Source organism: Heterodontus francisci, chromosome 24, assembly GCF_036365525.1.
Source record: "Heterodontus francisci isolate sHetFra1 chromosome 24, sHetFra1.hap1, whole genome shotgun sequence".
In the NCBI taxonomy this organism is placed as follows: domain Eukaryota; kingdom Metazoa; phylum Chordata; class Chondrichthyes; order Heterodontiformes; family Heterodontidae; genus Heterodontus; species Heterodontus francisci.
In genome coordinates, this window is record NC_090394.1 from 40,090,232 (window position 1) to 40,103,638 (window position 13,407).

Here is a 13,407-nt window from a genome sequence, read left to right on the forward strand (position 1 = left end):
CCACCTGTACTGGGGAATGTGAAATGGTTAGCAGAGCATTTACTACACTGCCCTAGAGAAGAGCCTCTGCTCCGGTCCTAGCTGCTGAAGACATGGGGCGTCAATCAGAAAATGCAGCATTAACACTTGACTCGTTTACATTCAAGAAATGAATTAGCTTTTACTTACTTTGTGAAATGTTTCAACCAAAAGCTGAGATTGCTGGATTGCAGCTGTATCAAAAAGGTTAGCCCTCAGCTAAATAAATCTCCTGTTGCCCAGGTATAAGTTGCTGAGCCAGGAGGAAGGAGAATATTACAATGTGCCAGTACCACCTGAAGAAGACACTGAGGGAAATGAGGAGCTGAGGCAGAAGTTTGAGGTAAGTTACAAAAGAACCTGATTCAGGAGAGCTGGAGGATGTGATCCATATCACAACAACTGTGAATAACTAATACAGGCAAAGAGAGCTAACCACCCTGTAGATGCAGTGAAAGTACTGTGACCACATAATCTTAACATTCAGCCTGTAATTCATTCCAAATCCTTATTTAGATTCCAGCCTGTAACTCACTCCCAGTTTTGCATTTATTCTATGTATAAATCCATTGATTAGATCTCAGCCTTAACTCACTCTCAGGTATTTGTTATTCCACATAGAAACCATGTAAACCCCTCGATTATATCTCAGCCTGTAATTTGTGCTCATCCTACCATCCACTAAACTTGCTGAGGGTTCAAAGTTGGAGAGAGAGTGAGCTGTGAATATTATTACCTGGGTAATAGGTGAGGAAAAAAGGAGGCCACGCAGGCTGTTGTATTTGCAGACTAGGAGGACCAGAGAGGAATGTTGAAAAAACCCTTTCTTAAGTGCATGTGTTGCAAGCAGTTTAAAGTTATTCTTCCCTGTGTTATTTACAATGTAAGGAAACGCTGGTGATTGACTGCTTGTCCAGTGAATGACCCAGAGGACCGGCATTTGTTGTCAGTACTTCAGACAAATGGGTTGTGCAGCCTGCGGCATTTATCTGTACAATTAATTGAAATTCTGTCTGCACACACATCACTCATCTCTGTCTATCATTCTGCTAAGTAACCTTTATTTGCTGTGCTCACTGCCTCACACTCCTCATTTATCCTGGCATTGATGCTGTGATTGCTGCCGGCTGCTTGCTGATAACTGACTGTCCTCAATTCAAAGGGACAGGGAATGTTGGGAGAGTGTGGAGAATTCTATTCATTAGGGGTGAGGATATTATTCTTCACTCCTGACAGTCCACTATATCTATCACTCCACCAGCCCTACACTGCTGTAGGAATATTACAGGGAGGTTTATGTATAGAATAACAGACACCTGGGAGTGAGTTGCAAGCTGGAATCTAATCAAGGGGTTTATATATAGAATAATATACCCAGGAGTGATTTAAATGCTGGAATCTAAACAAGGGGACTGAGTTACAGGCTAGAATCGTGTTCTGGAGGAAGAGTTCTGGTGAAACATTCAGGAAGATTACAATATTGTTTATGTTGCTCAAATTCTGTGAAGAATAGAGACAGCATTGATTGGAGAGCTTGGCTGAATGATGCTGATCGAAGGTTGGATCACTTTAAAATGTCACTGTCACTAAGATGTGCAGCATATGTTGTTTTGATCTCAATTTTATTGCTTGCAATGAAATGATTGCTCTGCTGTCTGTGATGTTGCACTGGGGTCAGCTTCATACAGCTAGTTCTTCCACAATCCACATCTCATCCTCACATTCTTGTTGAACCACTCTCAGTATTTCTTTCAACATGCATCCCCTGCCTTGTCATTCCTGGAGCTCAATCCCAGCATCTTGTATGGCATCACCTCCCAAACACATCCAGTGGCTCCCAATGTTCCCAGCCAACACTACTGCCGGGCCAAAGCCACTCCCACTCCTAGGACTCCATGCGATACAACAAAACCGCCTGACACAACACCACCAGCCCACTCCTATGGGGAGGCAGTGATGTAGTGGTAATGTCACTGGATTAGTAATTAGCCCAGGCTAATGCTTTGGGGACATGGGTTCAAATCCCACCATAGCAGATAGTGAGATTTGAGTTCAATTAATAAATCTGGAATTAAAAGCTGGTCTAATGGTGACTGTGAAACCATTGTTGATTGTTGTAAAAACCCATCTGGTTCACTAATATCCTTTAGGGAAGGAAATCTGCTGTCCTTTCCTGGTCTGGCCTAGATGTGACACCAGACCCACAGCAATGTGGTTGACTCTTAAATGGTCTAGCAAGCCACTCAGTTCAAGGGCAATTAGGGAGGGGTAATAAATGCTGGCCTAGTCAGTGACGCTCACATCCCACAAAGCAAATTTAAAAAAAAAACTCCTGATGCTCCATCCTCAGCATTTCCTGTGTGCCTTCTATCCCTGGGACTCTCTGCTGCCAGTGCCAGTACCCTGCCCCCTCCCTCAGTATTCCCTGAGCTCTACCTCCAGCAGTGGCCACTCTTGGAGGCTCTTTTCCAGCCCCTCCACCTTAGCAGTCCATCCTGTGTCTCCATCATAGTCCCTCCCAATATACTGACTCCACCCCCAGCTGCTACTACTCTTGGGATTCTGTAATAGCCCCTCACACACTAAGAGCTGCCCAAGTCCCTCCCAGAGCTTTAATTTTAGCTGATGTTTTGTTTTATTTTATTTACAGAGAGCCAGAATTGGGCCGGGTTCTAAGGCAGCGGAGGAGAAGAGATCCAGCTCATGGTCTAAAATTGACAACAATGGCAACCGGGATCGGGTGAAGTTGAATGACTTCAACTTCTTGATGGTGCTGGGGAAGGGAAGCTTCGGGAAAGTAAGAGTCACACTGCCCCACTGGTTTGGTCTCTGTTGTTGTGTGAATAAAGTAACCTGCCCAATAAATGCTTGCACAAACTCTGCTCAACGCATTACAAGTGGGGAAATATTTCTCAAATTGCAGCAGCAGTGAGATAATCTTGGTTTTTCAGTGATGTTGGTTGTGGGATAAACGTTGGTCGAGAATTGGGAGAACTCCCCTGCTCTTCTTTGAAATAGTGCCATGGGATCTTTTACATCTACCTGAGAGGGCAGACAGGGCCTCAGCTTAAAATCTCACTCAAAAGATGGCACCTCTGACTGTGCAGCATTCTCGCAGTACTGCACTGGTGTGTTGGCCTGGAAACCACAACCTTTTGACTGCAGTGCGAGTGCTACCCACTGAGATATGGCAGGCAGGAATTGCTTAACGGAGAAAAGTTATGGTCCATGTAGTTCTCCTTCTAGCATCCAGTAGATAATTGATTAAGTTAATGAATTGCTGAGGGGGCTGAGAGTCAGTAAAACAGCTGAAGATAATCTTGTGCATTCTCTGTGGTTTTATTGTGAACATTACCTCCTCTTATGCACTGTAGTGATTCACTGAATCTCTGATGTGTTTGCTGTTATGAAGAGTGAGGGATACATTCTGAATTAGATGACTGGAATCTGTCATTTGATTCATGACACTCTCTCCACACCCTGGGGATAGAAATTAAAATTGAATGAACAATAGTTGGGCCTCCAGTATATAATGTCACATCAACTGCAGTCATTCCAAACATGGCTTAGAATTGGTGTTTGTAATCAGTCCTATGCCCAGGAGCTTGAAGATTCTCTGTTATAAAATCCCTTTAACTCCGATCCAAATATGAATACATTTTCAATGCCATCCAGTCTCTCACCCCAAGTGTCTTATTATTGTTCTATAATGATCCAGATAGTCTGGTTTTAGCGTTTGTTCCCCAGAATTTTTATAATCAAACTGGACAGAATTTTTTTGTTGATGACAACACAAAAATAAATGACATTATGATTTATTCAGGTGCAGCTTCCACACTACCCAAGGTAGAATCCTGAGCCAGGCTCACCAGATTCTGCGAGGCCATCTCATGAATGTCATTCAAACATTCTCCCTTTACATTGTCCCATCAAACACTCCCCAGGTCAGATACAGAGGTACAGTAGCACAGTGGTTATGTTAGTGGACTAGTAATCCAGAGGCCTGGACTAATGATCTGGAGTTCACCACGGCAGCTGGGGAATTTTATATTCAGTTAATTCAATCTGGAATAAACAGCTAGTATCAGTAACGGTGGCCATGAAACTACTGGATTGTTGGAAAAATCCATCTGCTTTATTAATGCCCTATAAGGAAGGAAATCTGCCTTCCTTATCTAGTTAACGTGTGACTCCAGACCCACGCTTGACTCTTAACTGCCTTCTGAAATGGTCTAGCAAACCACTCAGTTGTATAGGGATGGGCAATAAATGGCCTTGCCAGCAACACCCACATCCAGTGAATGAATTTTTTTTTTAAAAAGCAGCACTGGTTAGATATAAAGTTCCCTTTACACTGTCCCATCAAGCACTCCCAGGGCGAGTGCAGCACTGGTTTGGCTGCTGGCTGATTGGAGCTGCTTAGGACCAGTAACAATGAGGTTCAGCTGAGGCTGTGCAACTGCTGCAGGGAGGAGAGACGGAGATGGAGGCTTTCCACTTATTTTGTTACCGAAGGAAGGCAACAGGAAGACACAAGAACTGAAAGATCTTTTGTGAGTTTGGTTGGAGCATTCAAGTCTTTTTTTATTGATTGTTGCGGGGGTGGGGAATAAGAGGCCAGAAGAAGACCCAGGGTGGGTCTGCCTCTTTCAATAGGGGGCTCCTGTGTTTGTAACCATCAAATAGGGAGCTTTCTCTCCACCCCAACTACCACTACCTGGCCTGGGACAGCTGGAGCTGCCCGAGTGAAGAAATACTTTTCTGTCTTAACATTGGAAGAGGAGTGTGCCTGAGCAGCTTTAGCTGTCCCAAGTGAAGACATCCCCCCCCTCTCCCGCATCCCCTCAACTGGAAGACCATTAAAAGACTGCTCTATTATTGTAGCTGCGAAGATTGATTCCTCCTGCCCTTCCTCTCCCTCAGCCTCTTCCCCCTTTGCCATAACCCTCCAAGTGTTTGTGTTATCAATTTATTATTATATTTACTAAGTAATTTGTTTTCTCTCAACAAACGGTGCATGTGACTCTTCTGCCCCATGGCTTCGGCTTCTCAGTCCTCTCTGGTGGCAGGGCCTTCCTATTCTGCAGCAGCTGCTACCATGGCCCCGTCACTGTTCAAACTTTTAACAACAAAGTGTGGGGTAAAGAGTTACGCCCATCCGAATATGACAATTGAGGCTTGCGTAAAGGCAATGACTGAGATTGTCGGCCCCTCGGCCATTGTCGCAGCCTCAAAAATGTATGGCAAGGCTGAATTTTTCCTAAAGACCGAGTAGGCGGTGTCCCTAGCCCTGAGCAAGGGGGTCACTGATGGGTGGGATTTTCCTTCCAGTGGACAGCGCATCCTGTCATCCAACATACTGCCCTTCATTCTCAATAAGCTCCTCCTCCCCCACCTGCACCATCTGGAGGAAGTGAGGTTGGTGATCAGCCCAGTGCCATTGGTCTTTGGGTGAACAGCCTCTGACATTTATTTGTGCAGCTGGTGCGGGAGGAGGTTACGGAGGGCCATTTCAATGTAGAGTTCCAGGGGCGGCCTTTCACGTCTCTGGACCTCGGACCATGCCTCGCCTGTAATGGAGTGGGGCATGTTCGTAAGAACTGCCCCGACCTCCTGGCCGCCAACTCCACCTCGACAGCCGAGGATGGTGCTGCTGCACCCCCTCCCCAAACCCATTCCCCGCCTACACCTGCAATAGCCACCGCACGGGCGGTTTCGGAGGCCGTGGTCTTCACGGCCTCCGGCAGGGAGGGGGGGGACTTGTGCAGCTGGAAGGAAGCGCAAGTCAAAACACATAAAGGTGCACCCCCTGGACACAGAAAAACAACCTGAGCATGAGCTCAGCCCTAGGGCTATTCCAGGGGAGCCCACCTGTCTCGCAGCTGAGCTCAGGCCGAAGGAATCTGGGCAGGAGGGCGCAGAAGTAGAAGCAGAGACTTTTGGTGAGATAGAGAGCCTCTACACCCCTCCCAGAATAAGAGGAGGAGGCGCCCCTCCTCTGAAAAGGGCCACGAGTTGCAAGGTCCATCTCCTGGCGCAGGTCCTTGGGCTCCCTCCACCGCCAGCATGACCAGGGTCTCGCACCCTAAGCGGCAACCCTCTGTCCCTTAGGACAGAGTAGGGAGAGAAGCCCCTGTTAATTTGGCAACTCCCGAGGTGGAGGGAAGGGGCCTGCCTGAGGTGGAGGAACCTGTGGACCCGCCAGGAGAAAACACTCCATCGGCTGCTGGGTGGGGGTGAGTCCTGTAAGGGTCAACCCTCCCAGCAGCCTGATGCTGCTGCACAGGATGTGCCCGACCCGGAGGCCAATTTGCATAGTGCCCCGTCTGCTGGGTGAGTGGGCGCTGGTGGGGCAGTAGATGGCCTCCTCTCTCCACCGGATTTCCAGAGTCGGGAACAACCGTCTCCCCTAGGCCGCTCAGTAGCCCAGACGTAGAGGTGGAGGGGGGTCCTGAACCATGGGCGCCCAGTTTCCCCAGAAGAACCCAGGGAGGACTCCTCCGCCTTCGATCCTGGGGGTGAGATCGTGATGGAGGTGGGATCAGTTGGCACGGCTGGGACATCTGTCCCACTGTGTGTGGTGGGTGTGTTGGCCGCTGGCAGTGACACCCGGAGGAGGATGAGGACACGGTGTGGGGCATGGAGGACGTTATTGAATCCATCACCAGTGAGGCAGTGGACTCCTTTATGCCTCCTACCGAGTCATCCCCATTGCGGAACTCTGGAACTTCCTTGCAGCCTGCAGGGGTTATCGCAATAAAGTTCAGCTGGCCCTCGACCGGTGGTTGGATTTTGCACTGCTCATCAGGTCCATTCATGCCACCCTCAAGGGGTGCGTATATGAAAAAGGTCATGCGGCACCAGTTCAATGCGTTTCTCTCTGGGCTCTGGGTTGCTGGGGGAGTGGAAGGCAACAAGCACTTCCACTCCCTCCTCACAGTGAGGTGTTGGTGACGGGATCAAAGTACTTTTGACATGAAGATAACCATAGCCAGCCTCAACATTAACAGCAGCAGTGGGTCTCTCAGCAGATTTTACAATCTCAGTCCTCAGGGAAGGGAGGTATGCGGTGAGCTTTCTGCAGGAAACCCACACTGTTCCAGGAGACAAAGCCACGTAGCTCCTGGAGTGACAGGATGGGGTCTACATGAGTCACCTCATTCCTATTCCTAGTGGGGTGGCTATCTTGTTGGCCCCAACATTCAACCGGAGATCTTGGGGTCAAGGAGCTTGTGCTGGGCCGCTTGCTCCACCTCGCCATTCGCCTGGGTGGCGTGCCGATCCACTTTGTGAACGTGTACACACCCAAGCCTGGCGCATTGCAAGTGTGCTAGTGTGCTTCTTGAGAGCAGAGTGTCTGCTCTCTTGAGCTCTATAGATAGCGGCGAGTACTTCATCCTTGGGGGGTGGATTTTAACTGTCACCTCGAGGTGTGGGATCGCCCCAGCGTGGCCAAGCATCGGTGGAGAAGTTGAAGGAACTGATCAGCTCCCTCAGCTTGGTGGATGTCTGGCAGAATCTTCATTCTGACTCCAGTGCTTTCATCTGGAGGTCTGGTAGAAGAGAGTCCAGAATCGACCACCTCTACATTTCGTAGGCGTACGTCTCCTGCATCTCAGCAGCCTCCATGCAGCAGGTGCAGTGCTCGGACCACCACCTGGTGTGGGTGGAGCTCACTCGGCTCTGCACGCACCCGGGGTCCACGTACTGGCACTTTAACAACCGGTTGCTGGAGGACGAGCGATTCCAGGATTCATTCTGTCAATTCTGGGCTTCCCCTCCTTGAGTTTGTGGTGGGATGTGAGCACGCAAAGAGGTTGACCAATGGGCCAGAGGCCGAGGTCGGGCACCTGGAGAGGGAGGTGCTCGACTTGGAGTCCAGTCATGGTCAGGCCATCGTGGACCTGGCCCTGTGGCAGGCATATGAAGAGAAGAAGGGTGCGCTGAGGGACCTGTAGCTCGTAGGGTCCTGCGGTACATATGAGAGGTCGTGGATCCAGATCCTGGAAGATTTGGACCAAGCCTCACCCTTCTACTCGCTGGAAAAATGGTGCGGGGGGGGGTGCCGTAAAAAGCTTGTCAAGCTGCTGGCCGATGACAGGTCCTCTGTCACGGATCCAGAGGGAGTGGGCCTCTTGGTCCAGCGAGGACACGCGTAGAGTTTTGTGGGAGGACCTGCCGAAGGTCAGCCCGGAGGATGCCGAAGGACTGGAGGCTCCACTAACATTGGTGGAACTGACCTGTGCCCTCCACAAATCCCCGGGCTGGACGGGCTGACCATGGAGTTCCTCACAGCGTTCTGGGACATCCTGTGGGGGGGGGGAAGTCTGGTGATCAGGGAGATGCCCCTCTCGTGGCACAGGGCAGTTGTCATCTTGCTGCCAAAGAGAGGTGGTCTCCGCCTGCTTAAAAACTTGCATCCGGTCTCCCTCCTCAGCACGGATTATAAGATCTTTGCCTAGGCTATGTCTACCCGCCTGGGCTCCGTGCTGGCCCACATGATCCACCCCGACCAGTCCTTCATAGTCCCGGGCCGGTCCATCCAGGACAATATCCACCTGCTCCAGGACCTGATCCATCTTCCCCAGATGACTGGTCTGTTGGTCACCTATCTCTCCCTCGATCAGGAGAAGGCTTTCGACAGGTGGAACTCTGCGTATGTTTGGACTCGGGTTGCATTTTGTGGCCCAGGTCTGACTTTTGTACACTGCCGCAGTGTGTCTGGTCAAAGTTAACGGGTCCTTCGCTTTGGGAGAGGCGTACGTCAGGGATGCACGATGTCCAGCCAATTATATACCTTCTGCGTGGAGCCATTCCTGTGCCTACTCTGCAGGAGGCTGGCGGGTTTGGCTCTGCATGGGCCAGGCATGCGGGTCATCCTCTCAGCTTACGTCGATGACGTGCTCCTCACGGTCACAGATTCTGTTAACTTGCAGAGGATGTGAGTGCCCAGCAGACATTTTCTGGTCCTCCGTGTCCTCCGCGAGGATCAATTGGGAGAAATATTCCAGACTCCTGGTGGGTCAGTGGCAGGTGGACTCCCTGCCAGAGGAGTTAACGCCTTTTACGTGGAGCAGCACACACCTCCTCTAACTGGGAATCTATCTGAGTACCGCTGAGGAAGCCTGGCCGGCAAACTGGCAGGAGTTGGACGCGAAAGTCACCACTCGGCTGGGGCGCTGGACAGGACTGTTCCGAGTGCTTTCCTACAGGGACCGAACGCTGGTCATAAACCAACTGGTGGCCTCGATACTGTGGTACTGGTTGATCACTTTGGTCCCGCCCCTTGCATTTGCCACCAAGATCCAGAAGAACCTCATTGATTTCTTCAGGGGTGAGAGGAAACACTGGATCTCTGCCACGGTCCTGAGTCTCCTGATTGAGGTCGGGGGTCAATCGCTGGTGTGCATCTGCACCCAGGCTGCAACTCTTCGCCTTCGGACTCTGCAGAGATACCTGTACGTCGAGCATCCTCCCAAATGGTGTGCGCTGGTGACATGTTTTTTCCGCCAGGGCACTGCCTTCAAGGCGACACACAGTTCCTGGTGGCAACCGTTAGCCGCGCCTCTCTGAGGGAGTTTTTCACTGGGAACTATTCAAAGTCTGGAACATGGTCGCCTCCAGTCAGGGTGCTCTCCTGCCAGTGGAGGAGAGGGCTCTGGCTGTCCAGGCGGCCGGATCTGAGCAGAGACCGACAGGTGGAGGAGTAGCCAAAGCCTCCGAGACGCCCCTCACTGTGGGTGTCGAGGGGGCTCAGGTGTGTGGAGCACTCCCTGCCAAGCTGACCCCCGCTCGGCCAGAACTGCTCATCAGACCCAGGCCCCGAAACCCTCCTCAGGAGCCGGTCCTACACAACCTGAGCCTCCTCTTGGAAATGCCCTCTGTGCCATTCCACACTGCGCGGACGGGTTTCCTGTATGGGCTGTTCCTGCACACTCTTCACTTCGTCGCCCTCGTCTGCCACCCAGACACGCCTTGGTGGTCAGTGTTGCATTCTGGTGGTGAGGGGAATCCCCAGTAGAGGTCTCTCTACTCGGGTGTCCTCCCCCTTTACATTGGGGACCTGGGGTGGAAAGTGTGCATAGGTGCAATAGTCTTTTAAGTAGGTTCACGGACTTCCAGGCCACTTATAATTTCTGCAGCCTGGATGAGTCCGTGCTCCATGTTTATATAGGGCATTCGAGGCTGAAGCCCCTCTTAGAGTATTTAAGGGGGCTGCTCCTCAAGTTTTGGCTGCAATTCAGCCCCACGCTCTTGATCTTTGGGTCCCTGGCGCAGAGTGTGGTGGGCCAGGAGGAGGATCTCCTCGTTGGTCTGCTACTGGGCCTGGCCAAGATGGTGGGTCTCAGATCCAGACAGCGGGCCATGGGGGGGGGTCCGTCCGCCCAGATTTCCTGCCCCTTGTCTGAGGTACGTTCACGCCCGGGTATCCCTGGAAAAGGAGCATGCAGTGTCTGCCGGTTCGCTTGAGGCCTTCCACGACTGCTGGGCACCACAGGGGCTGGAGTGCATCATAGATGCTGAAAATTGCATTTTAATTTGAGTTTTGTTTTATTCGTCTTAAGAAAGAAAAGGAAGAAAAAATGAGTTAGATACAGAGTAAAGTTCCCTCTACAGTGTTCCATCAAACACTCCTGGAGCAGGTGTAGCACGGGTTAGATACAGAGTAAAGCTCTTCCTTCAATTACCCCATCAGGCAATCCCAGGCCAAGTACAGCACAGATTAGGTCCTTCTATAATGTCCCATGAAACACTCCCAGGACAGGGACAGCATGAGTACACCAGCCTGTAGGAATGTACAGGGCCATCCTGACATTGGGCAGATTCCAACATAAAACCCCACAGATCATGGCAATGGGACAAAGATCTAAAAGTAATACATCTAAAACATAGAAATTAATATACAAGCTTCTTCCCCAGGGACCAGGGCGACAAGAAATCTGCTGCACTCTAGTGTTTCCCAGAGCAGCACATCACCAGGAACCTGTGGCAATAAAGAAGAATTACTTGCAAAGAGGAAATTGCAAAGTCAAACCCTCACATTTAAAGATTTGTATAAACTAAAGGTTAGATACAGAGTAAAGCTCCCTCTATGCTGTCCCATCAAACACTCCTAGAACAAGTACAGCACAGGGTTAGATACAGAGTAAAGCTCCCTCTATTCCCCCCTAACAAGCCTCAGAGCAAAGTTCAGAACAATATCCCCCCACTCCCCAAAAAAATGGGTAAGATACAGCATAAGGCATCCTTTCTGCTGTCCCAAGACCAAACCTGTGGAGTCACTGAAGCTTGTTTAAAATTACAATGCTAACTTCTGGGGAAAATTAAATCGTGCACCAAGGCCAGCATTTTATAATGTCCATGAATTGGTTGAACTCCAGAACAGACCTTCTCCCAATATCACAAAAGGTCTATGGTGACAATAGGAAATGGAAAACAATTATAGCCTCTGTGAGAGATGGAGCAGGAGTACAGATGTTGCAATTGATCCCTGTACTCCTGCGTTAAAAAAAATCACTTAGGATTCCTACTCCTGGTCACTATTTAGCAGCCCATGCTGGAAAGTTTTGGATGGATGGATGTTAAGTAAAGACAAATTCAAGCTCAGCTGTGATATCCTCCAATGCTGAAGACACCCAGTGCTTAGCCTCTCAATGAACCATGGCCAGTGGGTAAGTACCAGACAGTGAGCTGGTACCTGTAGGTCTAGGGTAAGGAAAAGGGAGGAAGAGAATTGGCAACATTAAACATAAATGATATTAGCCAGCAGTGTCCAGCATGGACTCAGGGTGTATATGTGTGTTCTCTTGTGTGCCTCACAGGTGATGCTAGCTGAAAGGAAGGGCACTGATGAGCTGTATGCCATCAAGATCCTGAAGAAGGATGTGGTGATCCAAGATGATGATGTGGAGTGCACCATGGTGGAGAAGAGAGTGCTGGCTGCTCCCGGAAAGCCCCAATTCCTGACCCAACTCCACTCCTGCTTCCAGACAATGGTAAGTTTGGGAGGCAGCGGGAAACATCCCTGCCATTAATACTTTCATTAAGTTGAAAATATAACTTCTGCCTCCATCATGTGGGTGAAGATTTTGACCCCTTGGGAATGAACCGTAGTGTCTTGGATCCAATGTTCAATCTAAATTTTCTTTGTACTGGACAGGCTACAAACTTCTCTACCTTTTTGTCCATCGGCAGTTTACATTTTAAAAGTCATGACTTACATTATGCTGGAAACGTCTCCAGACAAACTGACAAAGTTGTGAGTGGCCTGCTTATTTCAATGCACTATGCGTACCAGATTGTGGTGCGGCCGCATGCATTCACTTCTTAGGGGGAACATTGCTTGGATTCCCAACACTGCAGGGGCAAACTTACAAGCTGTTCTTCAAGACTGCCACACATCCTGGGGATGGTGCCAATAAAGGCCAAATTTCTCCACATGGGAAGGTAGGAGTCGTTTCCCCTTGCCCCAGCCTGGACATGTCATGAACCGCAAAACGTTTCACAGAGCCTTGTGAACAAACTGTAAATGTGCGTGGATACTTCAAACTCTTCAGAGTTTGTACATGGTACTGACCTCATTCCTGTCCCCTGCTCCGTTCTGCACACAGATGTCAGGGTTCAGGTTGCAGGTGATTGCTGGCTGTTACTCTTCCATATGGTGACATTGCTTTCATACAGGAAATTGCTTATCATTCCCTTCCCTTTGTAATATAGTCTCCTGCCCCCACATTCCTTGTTTCTTTGCTGATTTTTATCTCCTCCAATGGTTGAGATGAGGGAGGGAAAGTTACTCGCTTTTAATTTCTGTTATCAATGTTGTGCACATCACATCCTCAGTTACATCAGCTAAAATGTCAACATTAAAGGAGAAAGGAATTTGAGGTGTAATGAACTGGTACCATTATGGGAAGCAGTGCCAAGTCACAAACTAGCTGGGGAATGTCCTATAAATGTGTTCAATGTTTATTGGCATCAGTCATTTTGAGGCTGACAGCTAGTGGTACAAGAGATGTGTGAATCATCACATGGCTCCTTACAGCCAAGTGGGGCAAGCAGGGCCCAGTAAGGTGCTTCTGAGAATGAGATAACTCAACACTCTCTAAAAATCCAAACTGATATAAAACAGACGCTGGTAAAATGTGAGTTTACAATTGATTTCAGAGGCTCAGTTACGATAGCATCAGTGGCAGTGAGTCACTTAATTGTTGTCATTAGTTATTGCTAACATTACACACACATGCACTTCATTAAATGGAAACACGACAACTCATTTACATCAGAGCTGCTTCTAACCAGCATCAAATTAATCCACTTAAATCAGCTTAAAAATGACCTTGAACAAATTCCACTCTCCAGTGGCTACAGCCTGGGTATTTAACCAATCCA

General features: G+C 49.4%; 1 protein-coding gene across 2 annotated transcripts in view; it reads left to right on the forward strand.

The window, feature by feature from the left end:
• LOC137383326 (protein kinase C beta type) overlaps positions 1 to 13,407 on the forward strand; it is a 296,759-nt gene that overhangs the window by 207,691 nt on the left and 75,661 nt on the right. For both annotated transcript variants that reach the window (XM_068056010.1, XM_068056009.1), the window contains exons 8-10: positions 262 to 361; positions 2,669 to 2,815; positions 11,841 to 12,014. In XM_068056010.1, the coding sequence (XP_067912111.1) occupies positions 262 to 361; positions 2,669 to 2,815; positions 11,841 to 12,014 (421 nt within the window). The remainder of the gene's footprint in view (positions 1 to 261; positions 362 to 2,668; positions 2,816 to 11,840; positions 12,015 to 13,407) is intronic.